Consider the following 13,765-nt stretch of genomic DNA (forward strand, 5'->3'; position numbering starts at 1 on the left):
CTGTGTGGTGTAACTATTCTTATACATTCATGTCCTTAATGTATGTTTTTGAACTACAGACTATAGCATCACTATATTTGTAAGCATTTTTATAACATAATTTAAACTTTCATGAATATTAAATACACTGCTTGAGCAATAAACAAGAACTTAATGTTTAATTCACTCGAAATTAATTTTAAATAAAACAATTCTTTTGATCATTTCAGAAACATAAACCCAATATCCAAAATGTCAAGCAAGTTTTCCTGTCAGTCTCTAGCGTCCAACTATAATGTAGGCCCGGCATGGCCAGTTCGTTAAGGCGCTCGACTCGTAATCTGAGGGTGGCGGGTTCGAATCCCCATCACATCAAACATGCTCGCCCTTTCAGTCATGGGAGCGTTACAACGTGCAAGTCAATCCCACTATTCGTTGGTAAAAGAGTGTCCTAAGCTTTGGCTGTGGGTGCTGATGACTAGCTGCCTTCCCTCTAGTCTTATACTGCTAAATCAGGGGCGGCTAGCGCAGATAGTCTTTGTGCAGCTTTGCGCAAAATTCAAAAACAAACAAACCAACTCTAATGCCTTTTAAGCAATGATACGACCTCTACAATACTAAAATTAAAGTAGTGGAATTCAAAACGCATTTGTAAGTATCAATGTATTTTTATTGTTGTATATTAGATAAATGATTTCCAATATACGTAGTATAAGTGTCGTATTTTAACACCTAATGTAATAATTTCCAAATTCCTCTTTGCTTGTTTGTGAATTTCGAGCAAAACTACACCCGAATTATCTGCGTTTGCCGTCCCTAATTTAGCAGTGATAGGCGAGAGGAAAGACAGCTATCTAACACAGTCCAGCGTCAAATCGTGGACTACTTTTTCCCAACAAATAATAGGATTGACCGCCCTGACTGAAAGAACGAACATGTTCGGTGACGACGATTCGAATTTGCTACCTAACTACTAAGTGATGCCAGGACGTTTTTGAAAAGTAATAAATGTTGCTTGTTTGTTAGGCGTACAGATACACAATGGGTTGTTTGTGCTGCCCCTTCCGCGAGCGTCGAAATCCAGTTTCTATTGTATAATTACTAGAAGCATTAATTATTAGCAGGTATTCCTAATTCTCGTTTAGAATACATTTTAAAGTCTGTAAACAAATAATGGTTTGTTTTGAATTTCGCGCAAAGCTATATGAGGGCTATCTGCGCTGGCCGTCCCTAATTTAGTAGTGTAAGACGAGAGGGAAGTCATCACCACCCACCGCCAACTCTTGGGCTACTCTTTTACCAACGAATAGTGGGATTGAGTGACACATTATAACGCTCCGACGGCCCTTTCGAGCATGTTTGATGCAGCAGGGATTCGAACCCGCGACCCTCAGATTACGAGTCGAGTGCCTTATCCACCTGGCCATGCCGGGCCGAGAAAATAATGAATTTGCATTTTTGAAATAACATGAAATTATAGTTTTTTTGTTTTTTTTTCATTTTCACTATAATACCGATAAATGTCTTATGAGTTAAGAAAAGAAATACAAGTAAAACGTTTACGAAAAGTACCAATGATTTAGAAACAACAATTTATCCATGTATATTTGTCACAACAGCTCGTAAATGTTTGTTGAACGAGTTATACATTGTAAATAATTTTTATATCGTTTCTATCAAAGCTGATTTACATAAATGAATATTACGGATAGCATACAATATTTTATAAAAAAGCACACAAGTTTAAAATAAAATACAATTTGATACGTACAGCAATTTTAAATAACTTATTCCAAAGAGAGCAACACGTAATACAAAGCCCACTAAACGGTATTTTTGCGATAAAATAACTTTGTTCGTACAAGATGAAGGACTTGGCGACAAACTTTTGTTATAGAAGTTTCCATATAGACATTATTTTGTGACATAGTTATTGAGTTAAGCCTAAAATGAAACTATCTTTTATAGCTGCTTACTTTCAATAAGTAGTTTTGTCTTTGGGAGTGTTCTCTAAATTGTATTTACAATACAAAGTTATTTAATATAATATGCAATGAGCTTAAACAGGAGCTCACAGTCACTTGACCTTGTAAAACAATTTAGTTAGCAAAAGTAAAAGAAAATCTGTGAATAAATGGTTTCATGGTAATCGGCAGGAAGTGGACACAGTAGCATTTGCCACCTTATATTTCACAAAAAATGCACCTATTATGATGCCAATTTGACGTCGTAGTTATACTATTTTAGTATTTTTTATTAAAATTTTAAACTTGTGTCTGCCTTTAAGCATACATAACGTTTTTTTAGTTTGTTGACGTATACTGTAAATTTGATGTAAAGTATTCTCAATTTATGTCTGTATATTTTGTGCAAAACTATTAAAGGTATCAATCACTATCTTTAATTTTAAGCTGCTGATAAGTGGGAAGGTACACTTCTACCAACCATTCACACAAAGGGAGGGACTGTCACTCTTAGAACATACCCATAGTTTAGAGTGCGTGGGATATTTTGCAGTGTTGTACGGAATTAAGTTCAACTTGCTAATGTCAAAATCTAGAGTACTACCACAGGGTAACTCGCGTTTAAACGAGTATGATAGAACTGAAAAGACTTGGAGAATTTATGGGGTAGGAATGAAACGACGTAAGTTTAATAATTAGGAATCCATTTTTAGGCAACTTAATGATAAACTTTCAAGACGACTTGAATGAGCAACGAAAAAAGTGTTGCAAGTGAAAACTATACAAAGTTTGATACTTAATAATGACATAAGCTTGTTGAAACGTTGTGCATTCGTTACATGTAATAGTTTCTTTCATTAACTATTAGTTTTAAACTGCATAGTGTACGTTGTATGTTACTGCAATTGTAGTGTATATTAGTTCTTTTAAACATTTTTTATGAAACGAATTTTATTCTATCAAAAATTCATCTTTAGTGCTCTCAAATTTTTAATCCACCGTATTTGGTTACGTTAGTTTTTATTAACACGTGTAACCTAGTTTATTATCCTGAATACAGAGAAAAGTAGGTCATGATCACATTGACCTGAAATTATAAGCTTCAGATCTGTGAATCTAGAATAAGTTCTTACATTTGTTTATATCCATCCAAGTCTGTCCAGCACACAAGTCACTGACCTGGTTATTAAAAACAAGCCTCAATATTGTTCTCGCTTCTGACATAGAATGGCATCAAGACGGAACACAATCGAATTGTTAAGCGAACTGGAATTAGCTGCACATTCATACAAGAGAGTTAAATCTTGTCATAACCATATAGTTGGGCTAAGCGCTCTTATCAATTTCGTCGATATAGAAAAAAAGGATGAGGAAAATCGGTTTTAAAGTAAATAGCTTTAACAAACATGTTTTTACAGTGCAGCTCTTCTCAGGTGGAACTATATTAAAACGAGTTAAACAATGAACTCCAACAAAAAAATTGGTTAATCAGTGACATTAGTTATGTTTCTATCATTCCTGGAATCTTCAGTCATGTAGGACTGCTTTTAACACTTTCGACTTAATTTTCAGTTATCGTCATTACGTCCTGAAACAACAAATACTAATAACGTTCAATTAAAAACTCAATATACATGTTTCAAATATCAGAGTGCTACACAAAGTAACAAATATTAAGTTGTTACTACTGGTCTTTCATCACAAAAGTTGACAACTAACAGTAAGTCATCTTTAGAGCAAGTAATTCTATTTTTGAAACTTCTTTACTTTTTTGTTTTACCGAATGTTTTTGAATCTTCTTCCATATATTCTTAGTGAACATGTGGTATTCTGTACGGTCCCTTCTTATGAACAAGTACTTATATTTCTTATAGAACTGGTGCTACTATTTATTGTTTGCCTCTGAACACAAATAATTTATGCAATTCATACCATGATCCTGAATATCCCCCCCCCCAACCTAATATGAACCTTTGGCAGACAGAACAAAAAAAGAAACTTAATATTTAGAGATTATTGTTAAAATTATGCAGGAAGAAATTCTCAAACGAAAGAATACATTGCATTTAGTTTAGGAAAAAATCATGGTTTTGCTACTTTCAACCCATAATATCCGTAAATTGAAATGTGTGTTTGAACTGTAACAATTATTAGACAAATCACTAGAATTCTGTGTATATTTTTATTCTATATATTTATATATATAAACTAATTATTTTTCATTCTATATTTCATATTTGATGGATTTAGTTTTCTTTAAATACCCACATTTATTTTCATTTCGATACATATTTAGAAACTATGTAACTTATAGTTAAATGTGTATTGCACAAGTCCTGCTTGTTCTCTACATTTGTGGAAGATTCTTGAGTAAGAATCAATAATATACACTTTACAAAAGCACAAGTATATTTTTGAATACTGTTACTTACCAAACTTTCAAGAACCTTACCCTAAATGTTTATGAACTGATGCACCAAGAAACAGTTTAATAATACTGTTGGGCTGCTATTGAGTTCCAGAACAGCTAAAAGACTGAATATTGTTTTGAGTTTGCAACCCTTTTGTATGTAAATCATTTGTAATAACCAGCATTATAAATTGTATCGTTGTTTGTATATTAGAATATATTTGTGTGTATAAATCTTGTTGGCAAATATCATAAATTTGATATATATTGACATTCAATTAACTTCTAAATTAATATTAAAATTTCAGGCTATTTGAAATCATAATTTGATAACATGTGTAACATAATACATCAGGGACTTGTGTGAGATAAATTATAATATGTAACAAATAATACTTGCCTGTACAAAATATAATTATCATAACTTTGAAATTATACCTTGTGGTTGTTTTTGTGCCCAAAATTGTTATTTAATAACTACATTCTACCACATTAAAATATTGCACACTGACATTTTGTTTTAAAAAAAACAACTAAATGGAGTATACTAAGTTATTGGTTTTGTTAAAATAGTACTACTAACAAATCAAGACTAAATAATTTCGAAACTGTTCATAGCACATTCCCACGTGACTGTACACATTACTTAGTCTCATTTCCAAAAAGGTCTTACCAAAAGTACAAGAAATTATAAACAGATACAGTTTATGTGAAACCAGTAATTTTTGACAGTTATTGCTTTGTTTTGAAACACTTGATATACTAAATATTAAATTTGTTTAATAAAGTGTATAATATTATACAAGAGTACAAGATTTACATAACAGATTCTAAATTCTTAGTTGTGTCAAGAAATCCCATAATTCATCAAAAGGTTGAGAATTTCAATGCTAGAAAAGTCCAAGTTAAGATTAAATAAAAAGACACACTGCATTATAAAAATCTTTCTCTTCCATAACTGGCCATCATCATAAAACAGCTGAATTCTTTCCTTTTCTTATACATCAATGTCTTTCAGGTCATCAGGAAGAGGTGTTTTTGGATGTTTGTTTTCAAAATGTTGCTTATAAGTTTTGGGATCTGGCATCCGAGCCTTTGTAAAAAGTCAAATATCAATAATAAAATTACTAACCTCAATATTAGAACATTATCTCAAACTCTGAATAATAGGCATAAAAACTGACATGTTTAGTTTCCTCAAAACTCCATTTTAATCCAATCCAATTGGTACTATATATAGTAATTATAGTAATTATAAAACGTATACAAAGTTTTCACTAAGGTTTAAGAAACTTCACAAATTTTAAAGGATGATGATAGAAAGATACAAGTTAAACTTGTAATTTTAATTTCCATCATGAACTAGCTTTTAGCAAGAATGTAGACATAAATTGCAAAGTTCTCTTACAACATTTAAAAAAATCTTAATTGTTCAATAAGACTTCACAATCCCAACTTAATGATCACTAAGTTAAATCTTTGAAATCTGTGACTGTAGGCAGTTTTAATTATTTACTAACATTTGTGTTCAAATGTGCAATCCAATACAGTTACAAAAATTACCTTTAAAAATGATGACCAATACAACTTTATACTTGCTTACATGCAATATTACACAAATGACAACTTTTTTAAAATGTTGTTTCTCCTAAAGTAAACTTAAAAAACTAATCTACCTATGAAATTTAATGATCATAATATACCTTAAGGCTTCCAAATATTATGTATTATTTAGAACTATTAGTAGACACATACATTTAAAACCAAATTCCACAACTAACATCTTATCAGGGGTCAGCAACATTTTTTTTTTTATACCTGTATGATAATACTTACATGCATAAAGTCAACCACAAAAACTATAAACACAATAAAAAACAATATATGAAAATTTAACTGCACTTTACCTGTGCTGAGGAGAGCTGATGGCATAAGTGAAAGGTGGTGAGGAACGTGGAGTGTAGGAGGGTTATTATTGTTTGGAAGGGGAATCACCTTCCACAAAAATGTCAGGTAACTCTCCTTTTTGGGTTCTTTCTCTTTTCTGTCTCTTTGTACTGCTACAACCTGCTTGAGACTCACTGGACCTATTTCTCACTAAAACCTCATCTAATGAGGTTTGTTTCTGCCTGGCTCCCTCCCCATGTCCCACAAACACTATGTATGCCACTTCTCTTCCTAAATTTTTCAAACCACCCCCTACTAGCCTTAAAGGCATCACTTGTATCAGCACTTGTTCCAGGGGTGTTTTTCAGGAGGTCAGCATGCAACTGCTTTGCTTTCTCACAAATGATGGTCTCAGAAATGCTATCACCAGCTAACTGTTTTTCATTTACCCAAATCAACAACAGTTTTTCTACCTCTTCCATTGTTTGTGATCTTTGTTTCGTAAGCACTGTCACTCCTTTTGCAACATCAGCTCCTTTGATGACTTCTTTATTTTTCAGTATGGTGCAGACTGTAGACTTCGCTATACCAAACTGTGTCGCAAGATCAGACATGCGAACACCACTCTCATACTTTGCTATGAGATCTTTTTTCACCTTTATTGTGGCTCCAACAACTTTTCTTTTTGGTTTGCTGCTTTCATTATCCTTCTTTGACCTCATGGTGGCTTATTTAATCAGAATATTTAGAAAAACAACAACAAAAAGAAAAACAAGAACATTCACAGCAGATTTTAGCAGGGGTGTGGGCAAAATGTTTTGGGCAAGCTTGGCGTGGGCCAAAAATGGTCAAAGGGTCGTTCGGGTCATAAGTCAGGTTATTTCGGGGGTTCGGGCCACAACAGCTTGGTTCGAGAACCGAGTTTATGTTCGACAACCAAGACGTTTTTTTCTCAAACAATATGTTCAAAAACCAAATTGTTCAAGAACTAAGGTACCACTGTACTTCTATGGATCAGAACATTCTCATATTTCACATGTAAAATCTTTACAACCTCCAGATAATTTATTTGTTATTTTTACTACTGTATCTCTATTCAGGTTGGTTTGATTTGATTGGCTTCATAGTCTCCATAAAAATTAGGAAATTAATTTCATCTTTCTATAATGACTACAAATTATAACACAAAAACATAAGTGTTTAGTCTCCATAGCTTAAATTTCATAATATTATATATATATATATATATATATATATATATATACACACACACACACACAGATACACATTTATTATTTTTATTATATTGACCTATCAGCAGTACCTGACTAACATTACAGAAGTTACAATGACATGGTGCATGTGCAATCATAATACCTTGTCCAAGGATATCAAACTGGCCTTTATAAAGTGGCCTGCCTTGGCTGTGTTTGAAGGGGACTAGTATTTGCTAAAATACAGTCACATTTCAGTTTTGATACATTATATATTCATATACCTTTTTACTATTTACAAACAAGTTCTTAAACTTATTTCTCTTAAAATACAGAACAGTAAATAAAGAAGTAAAGCAAACAATAACTTCTAGTTATGATCTTAGTACTAATTTACTGATTGCCGTAAGTTATTAAACCTTAGAAAATTTTGTGTCTGGAGGATGTGAAATGATAATGTTTACATAAGTATTACGTATACAATAGAAATAACCAAAAAATCGTAAATTATTACATCAATACTATATAATTCCACTATAATTTATCCAACTTAAAAAAAACAACAATACACGTTAATTAGAATCAGTGGATGAAATCATTCTTAAAATTGAAATTAATTAATACCTTTCAGAAAATGACACTACATACAACACTGACTTTAAAGAAATATTATTGTTGACTTCAGATTAGCAACTTTAAGTACTGATTACCATAAAAAAACAAGATCATTACAAATAATAAACACATAAGTTAAACATCTTAATTAATAACTACATATTTTATATTTTACTATTTCTATCTTTGATATTACACATGTACATCAAAGTCACTCAATAACAAGCATGATTAAGACTTTTTAAAAATATATATTTACAGAGGATGTAGGAGTGTAGTTGTATCATTTTCAACATTTACATAACTATTGATATTTTATATCTAGCACTAGTAAGTACAAAGTTTGAGACAGCATATATTTATTGTAATAATACCTTGCAAACTGTACAGGTATGTATCAAGGCTTTCTGAGCTGCTGTCTTTTGGTCATGTCCATGCTGTTTCTTAATTTCTTGTTGTTTCTTTAGGTTCTTCTGTTGAGACTGGAACTTCTGATGTCCTCTAGCCATTTTTATTTAATCTGAAAAGAAATAATAGCAGGATTTATTAAAATTCTCATGATATACTTAAAGTAATAAGGTTCTAAGTAACTATAAAACTACCTTATACATTTTGGTTTATGATATCAACTCCTCTACTCAAACTTAATTTGCAACAGCTACTATTTTCTAAATTTTTGTGTGTGTGCATAATCAATAGCAAAAGATAATTATTCAGTCATACTTGTTTTATTTTTCAATTTTCAAATAAGCATTTAGTTTTCATTTAGCAAAAATTAGAAAAATGTTGTTAATCAGTTACAAAGAAAGAAAAAAGTTTACTTGTTAAATATCTAATCTTATACATATGTTAACTAACTGATAATTACAATATATTTTGTCAAATTTCAGTCAATTTCTGCTGCACTGTTATAAACATAACTGAAGTTTGAGATGGGAAACTAGAAGAAAACTTTACACATTTAAGTTTTAACATATAATAATATATACTTTGTTATAGCAGCACTACATATAGCACTTCTTTACTTTTGATTTTGTGCTAATTTAAGCAATAGTTATTGAAACAAGATAAAAGTTTAATAACCTAAAATTAGATAATTTAATGTCCTTTAAAATTGAAGTTTTAAAAAGTAACTTATTAAAATAAGAATTTAAGGTCTATAAAAAAAAGAAATATGGAATGTAACACAATACATTTATCACAACAAAAGAAAAATAGAAAAAAGTAACTCAAAAGCTACAAAGAAAAACAATATATTATGAAGTTGCAAATAACTGCTTTTTCTGCATATGTAAACAAAATGCAGTCCACATTAAGTAGCATGAAGATATTCAAGTGAGTTCCAAAGAAAAAATTAAAACTTAAGCATTTTTGAATAGTTGAATATTCTTCTTCACACATTATTCTCTTTAAGAATAGTTAATTATTCAAAATTACTCGAGTTTCTGGTCTTTTTTTTTCTAAAATTAATTGCACCTTTTGTTTGTGATCCTGTATGCTGACTTTTATCAGAAAAGGTATTAAAGTAATACTTAATTGGCCACAAATTAAGACTTTTTTACAAATAATATGAATAACTTAAAGATGTTAAAATGCTTTTCAAATAAAGACTTTATAAAAAAATCATTAAAGTCAAGAAGCAAATGTTAAAAATAAATAATTAAGGCTTGCTTTCTTCATTTAAGGAAAATGGTACTCCAAGTTAAGTTTACTTTTTTTTTTACGTGTATCATAATTAATTGAACATTCAGAACACATGAAAGTTCTGAAGAATTAAAAATAATAATATATCACTTTAGCAACTTGTTGTTGTTAGTAGCAGGGTAAATTGGATTTTATGTTATATTTCATTACCTACAGATATACCAAATACATGTTTATAGATGATATAATGCAATTGCAGTAGGTTACTTCTTAGGCCAGATTTAGAGTATTATGTTCTGTCTTGGGCTCTTTACCTTAGGAATAACACTAAATAATCGAAAAGGGTTAGGAGTGGAACTATTAGGGTGATCCTTAGGATGGATAGTTGTCATGTAAGGACAATTTCCTTTACAATCTTAAACATCAGATTTTACTTTAACCCCTTTTTTTTCCAACAGAAAACAATTTGAGATATTTCATCCTTTCCTAATATAACAACCCCCCCATCCCAGACACCATTATAGTACCCTCTTCTGCATTTTTCCAAGAATTCAATGTTTTTCCCATGGTAAGGAGGCCATGAGTGATCACATTATTCCAAATTTGAATTAACCAGTGGCCTATATAATGAAATTATAACCTCTTTAGAATTGTATTCACTATTTCTGTAGACACAACTTGAAATCCTATTTGCTCCAACCATTAGTAACAGCACACTGCTTGGATGGCTATAGAGCCTGATCAACTCTTACACCAAGATCCATTTCTTTCATGACACAGTTAAGGTTCTTCCCATTTAAATAAAACTTACAATTCAAATTATGATAATCCACATGTATTATATTGCATTGATTATCATAAAAACCCATGCTCCATTTATTTGCCCAACTCTGCAAATGATATAAATCATTTTGTAAAGCAGCAGTATCTCCTTCAAAGCCAGCAACACTCAAGATAGTGGCATCATCAGCAAATTTAAGTAACTTATTGACTATTCTTTCATCTGTGTCATTGATCTAAATCAAAACAGAGCAAAGATTCTGAGACTAAGTCCTGAGGCACCCTGTTGTGACATTAATCCAGTTTAACTAAACTCTATTTGTAATAACCCTCCGTTTTCTTCCATCCAGTCACTCTTCTATCCGAATTGCTAACTTGTCCTCCACTTCAATGAAGATACTTTTTTTACAAGCATTTTATGTGGCACCTTGCCAAATGCTTTCTGAAAGTCAAGATAAACCAAATCTACTTTCTTACCCTCATCTACATAAGCAGATATCTTTTCAAACAATATCAAAAAGAACTGTAAGGTAAGATTTTTCCATAGTGAAACCATATTGACTATCCAATAAAATTCTAAGTTTTGTTAAATGACTTTGCAAAGCATCTTTTATCAAACTTTCCAAAACTTTTCCCACAACTTATGCAAAACTAATGAGTCAGTAATTACTGGGACAATTTTTATTGTCTTCCTTGAAAGGAGTAGTTACATTAGCTTACTTCCAATACCTGGTACCTGCCCACAACTCAAGAACTTATTATTATTATTATGAAAAGTAGCAAGTTGCTCACATATCCAATCTTTAACCTCCTTCAAAACCTTTGGGGAAATATTATCTGGCCAAGAGCCTAATCATTTTTTAAACTTCCTAACTTTTTCTTAGCAAGTCAAGAATTAATGCTGTCATCTTGTTTCCATCTTTCAACGGTTCAAGATATGGAATACTGCTTAAATCTGCATTAGTAAAAAGCAAAATTTAATGACCCAACCATCTCATAATCATTATATAATATACAAGCTTTCCTTTATCTTCCCTCAAGGGTTTGTGTATTCTTGATGTAAACCTTCTCATACATTTTTTCCGATGTCCTAATTTCTTGTTTCACCCACTTTCTTCATCTTTTAAATCTCTCATCAGACCAGTCAATAGAAATTTATTATGCTTTTATTTAATTTTTATCTCTCACACCCTTTGTAAGCAAATCTGTTTTTTTACTTGCAGCTACTCTTTTCTCTTTATAAGGAATGTGTTTATCTGAATATTTAAAAAAATTATCTTTAAAAATTTTCACCATCTGAACAGTGTCTCCAAATGACTCAGCTGCTCAATTCACAACAGATAATTCTTGTAGTGTTCCTTCAATTTTTTTTTTTAATATTTGTAACCAACATATCATTATTCCTTATTTCTATATGCAGCAAAACATTGAACCTAATACAGAAATGACCCATTGCACCCAGATGTTTCTCATCTGTGTGAGAAGTGTGACAAAATCCAAATTTAAGGACAGTTTTAATAATGAAAATAAAAATATATACAGTGGTTATTTCTAAAATAAAACAACTTTAACTTATACAGCTTGAGACATTTCTATATTACATTATCAATATCATCAAGTACATAAACACTCTAACAGTGCTTAATTAAAACACTTAATTTGCCATATGTAGCTAATAAATGTTTTTAAAGGGCAAAATAATTTAGTTTTACCCAAAATATGTTTAGGAAATAAACACCAGTTCAATTTTAAGTTTGATTCTATAACTTTCATTAACAATAACAAATTAAATGTAAAATCAGCATAAAATTTAAGAATTTGAAGATATTAATCACTTAATTTCTATATTACAATATCCATGTTATTAAGCCGATCATTTTAGTATTCACATATTAAGTATATATACATCTACCTGAATGTAATGGCACTGGTACCACTCAAAATGTAATACTGCTATTGGTAATACTACTACTAAATTTCTTACAATGACTAACATTAAGTTACAGCACGTGGTATTGTTGGTTTCAAACTTCTATAATTTTGAAATTATAAGACTCACGTGTAAGTAAAACTTAAGTTGTTTTAAAACTGCAACTTTACTGTTGGTACCCTCGTTTCTTTGCTCTATGTGCGTGCGTTTCCAACGTAGCATTAATCAAGGAAGTGTTACGCTTCACCAATGAACTTTAGTTTAAGCTACGCTTGTAATGCATATAATAATAATAAAAACACTTTGTTATTTAAGTAGTCACAAACCAGTTAAAACCGGCTTTCAAAAAGTAACCTTCTTCTATAGCATGTATAGAAGTTGTAGTACAAACCTTACGCCAGAATCCTACGTAAGCAATTGCACGTATAAACTTCCCCATCCTTTGCCTTACACATATATACCGTTTCGCTTCTTCTCAGTAAATTGAGGCCGGTGCTTCAGCGCAATCTCTGCCTGAAATTGAAAATCCGGGAATGCACATTATGTTAATTTTGTTTTATCGCAATACTTTTAATCTCTGGTCCGTTTATAACAACACACTTTTTAAACAAAAAACACTTATTCCAGAATCTATGCCACTCCAGGTCATATTCATTTAACTACTCATTGAAAGTATTCTGATAAATAATAGTTACATTGCAAAATTTCTAGATTGTATAGAGAAATGTTTCTAAATGATGAAACCTCTCCATAAACTTAAATCTCTTGAACACTCCTAATTGCAGGAATCACTTTCTAAAATGACCTAAAAATTAAGAACCATCTTCTTTCATATGAAAAAATGTATGATAGGTTGCAGCAAAAGAATGCAAAGGGCTGTCTATATAGGTGTTATTCATACTTCCCACTTTGAGTAATCTGCTAAAGCTCGAGTCTTATTTGTTATATATATGTACTATTGAACAGTAACAACAAAAAATCACTTTGAAATATTACCGTACTTTCCACTTCAAACTGTGGAAAGTATGGAATGTATTGCGATATGCAGGCATACCGTATTTCCCTACATTCTCTACTGAAATATATTTTTTGTAAATTATTATTATTTTCGCACTGTCATGGCGGCAATACGTGACCCAGTTTGTCTAACATCTGTTTATTATAATTACTTCTGCTCTGTGTACTATTGTTAGACGATGGCTTCAACCCGTAAGGATATATCAGTGTGTATCTCAAATCTAGACTCAGCTTGTTAAAACTGGAATATTCTTTGCTGAAGTTTGCTGGTCGAACTAATACGTTAAGTGGACAAAACAGCTGACCAGTGTTGTGGAGAATCAAA

The 13,765-nt window shown here is 31.2% G+C and overlaps 1 protein-coding gene across 4 annotated transcripts; it reads right to left on the bottom strand.

Annotated features, from left to right (window-relative positions):
- Positions 1 to 4,111: 4,111 nt before the first annotated feature.
- LOC143223177 (zinc finger protein 706-like) lies at positions 4,112 to 12,968 on the bottom strand. Of its 4 annotated transcripts, none has more exons than XM_076450751.1 (3): positions 12,815 to 12,968; positions 8,444 to 8,589; positions 4,112 to 5,446 (listed from the first exon to the last, which is right to left on the bottom strand). In XM_076450751.1, exons 2-3 carry the CDS (start codon positions 8,576 to 8,578, stop codon positions 5,351 to 5,353), a joined length of 231 nt encoding a protein of 76 aa, XP_076306866.1. In that variant the 5' UTR covers positions 8,579 to 8,589; positions 12,815 to 12,968; the 3' UTR covers positions 4,112 to 5,350. The 4 variants fall into 4 exon arrangements, with proteins under 4 accessions (XP_076306866.1, XP_076306869.1, XP_076306865.1 ...); XM_076450754.1 differs by having other exon boundaries at positions 12,820 to 12,913; XM_076450750.1 differs by having other exon boundaries at positions 12,553 to 12,897.
- Between the last annotated feature and the right edge of the window lie 797 nt (positions 12,969 to 13,765).

Source organism: Tachypleus tridentatus, chromosome 8, assembly GCF_004210375.1.
Source record: "Tachypleus tridentatus isolate NWPU-2018 chromosome 8, ASM421037v1, whole genome shotgun sequence".
Taxonomy (NCBI): Eukaryota; Metazoa; Arthropoda; class Merostomata; order Xiphosura; family Limulidae; genus Tachypleus; species Tachypleus tridentatus.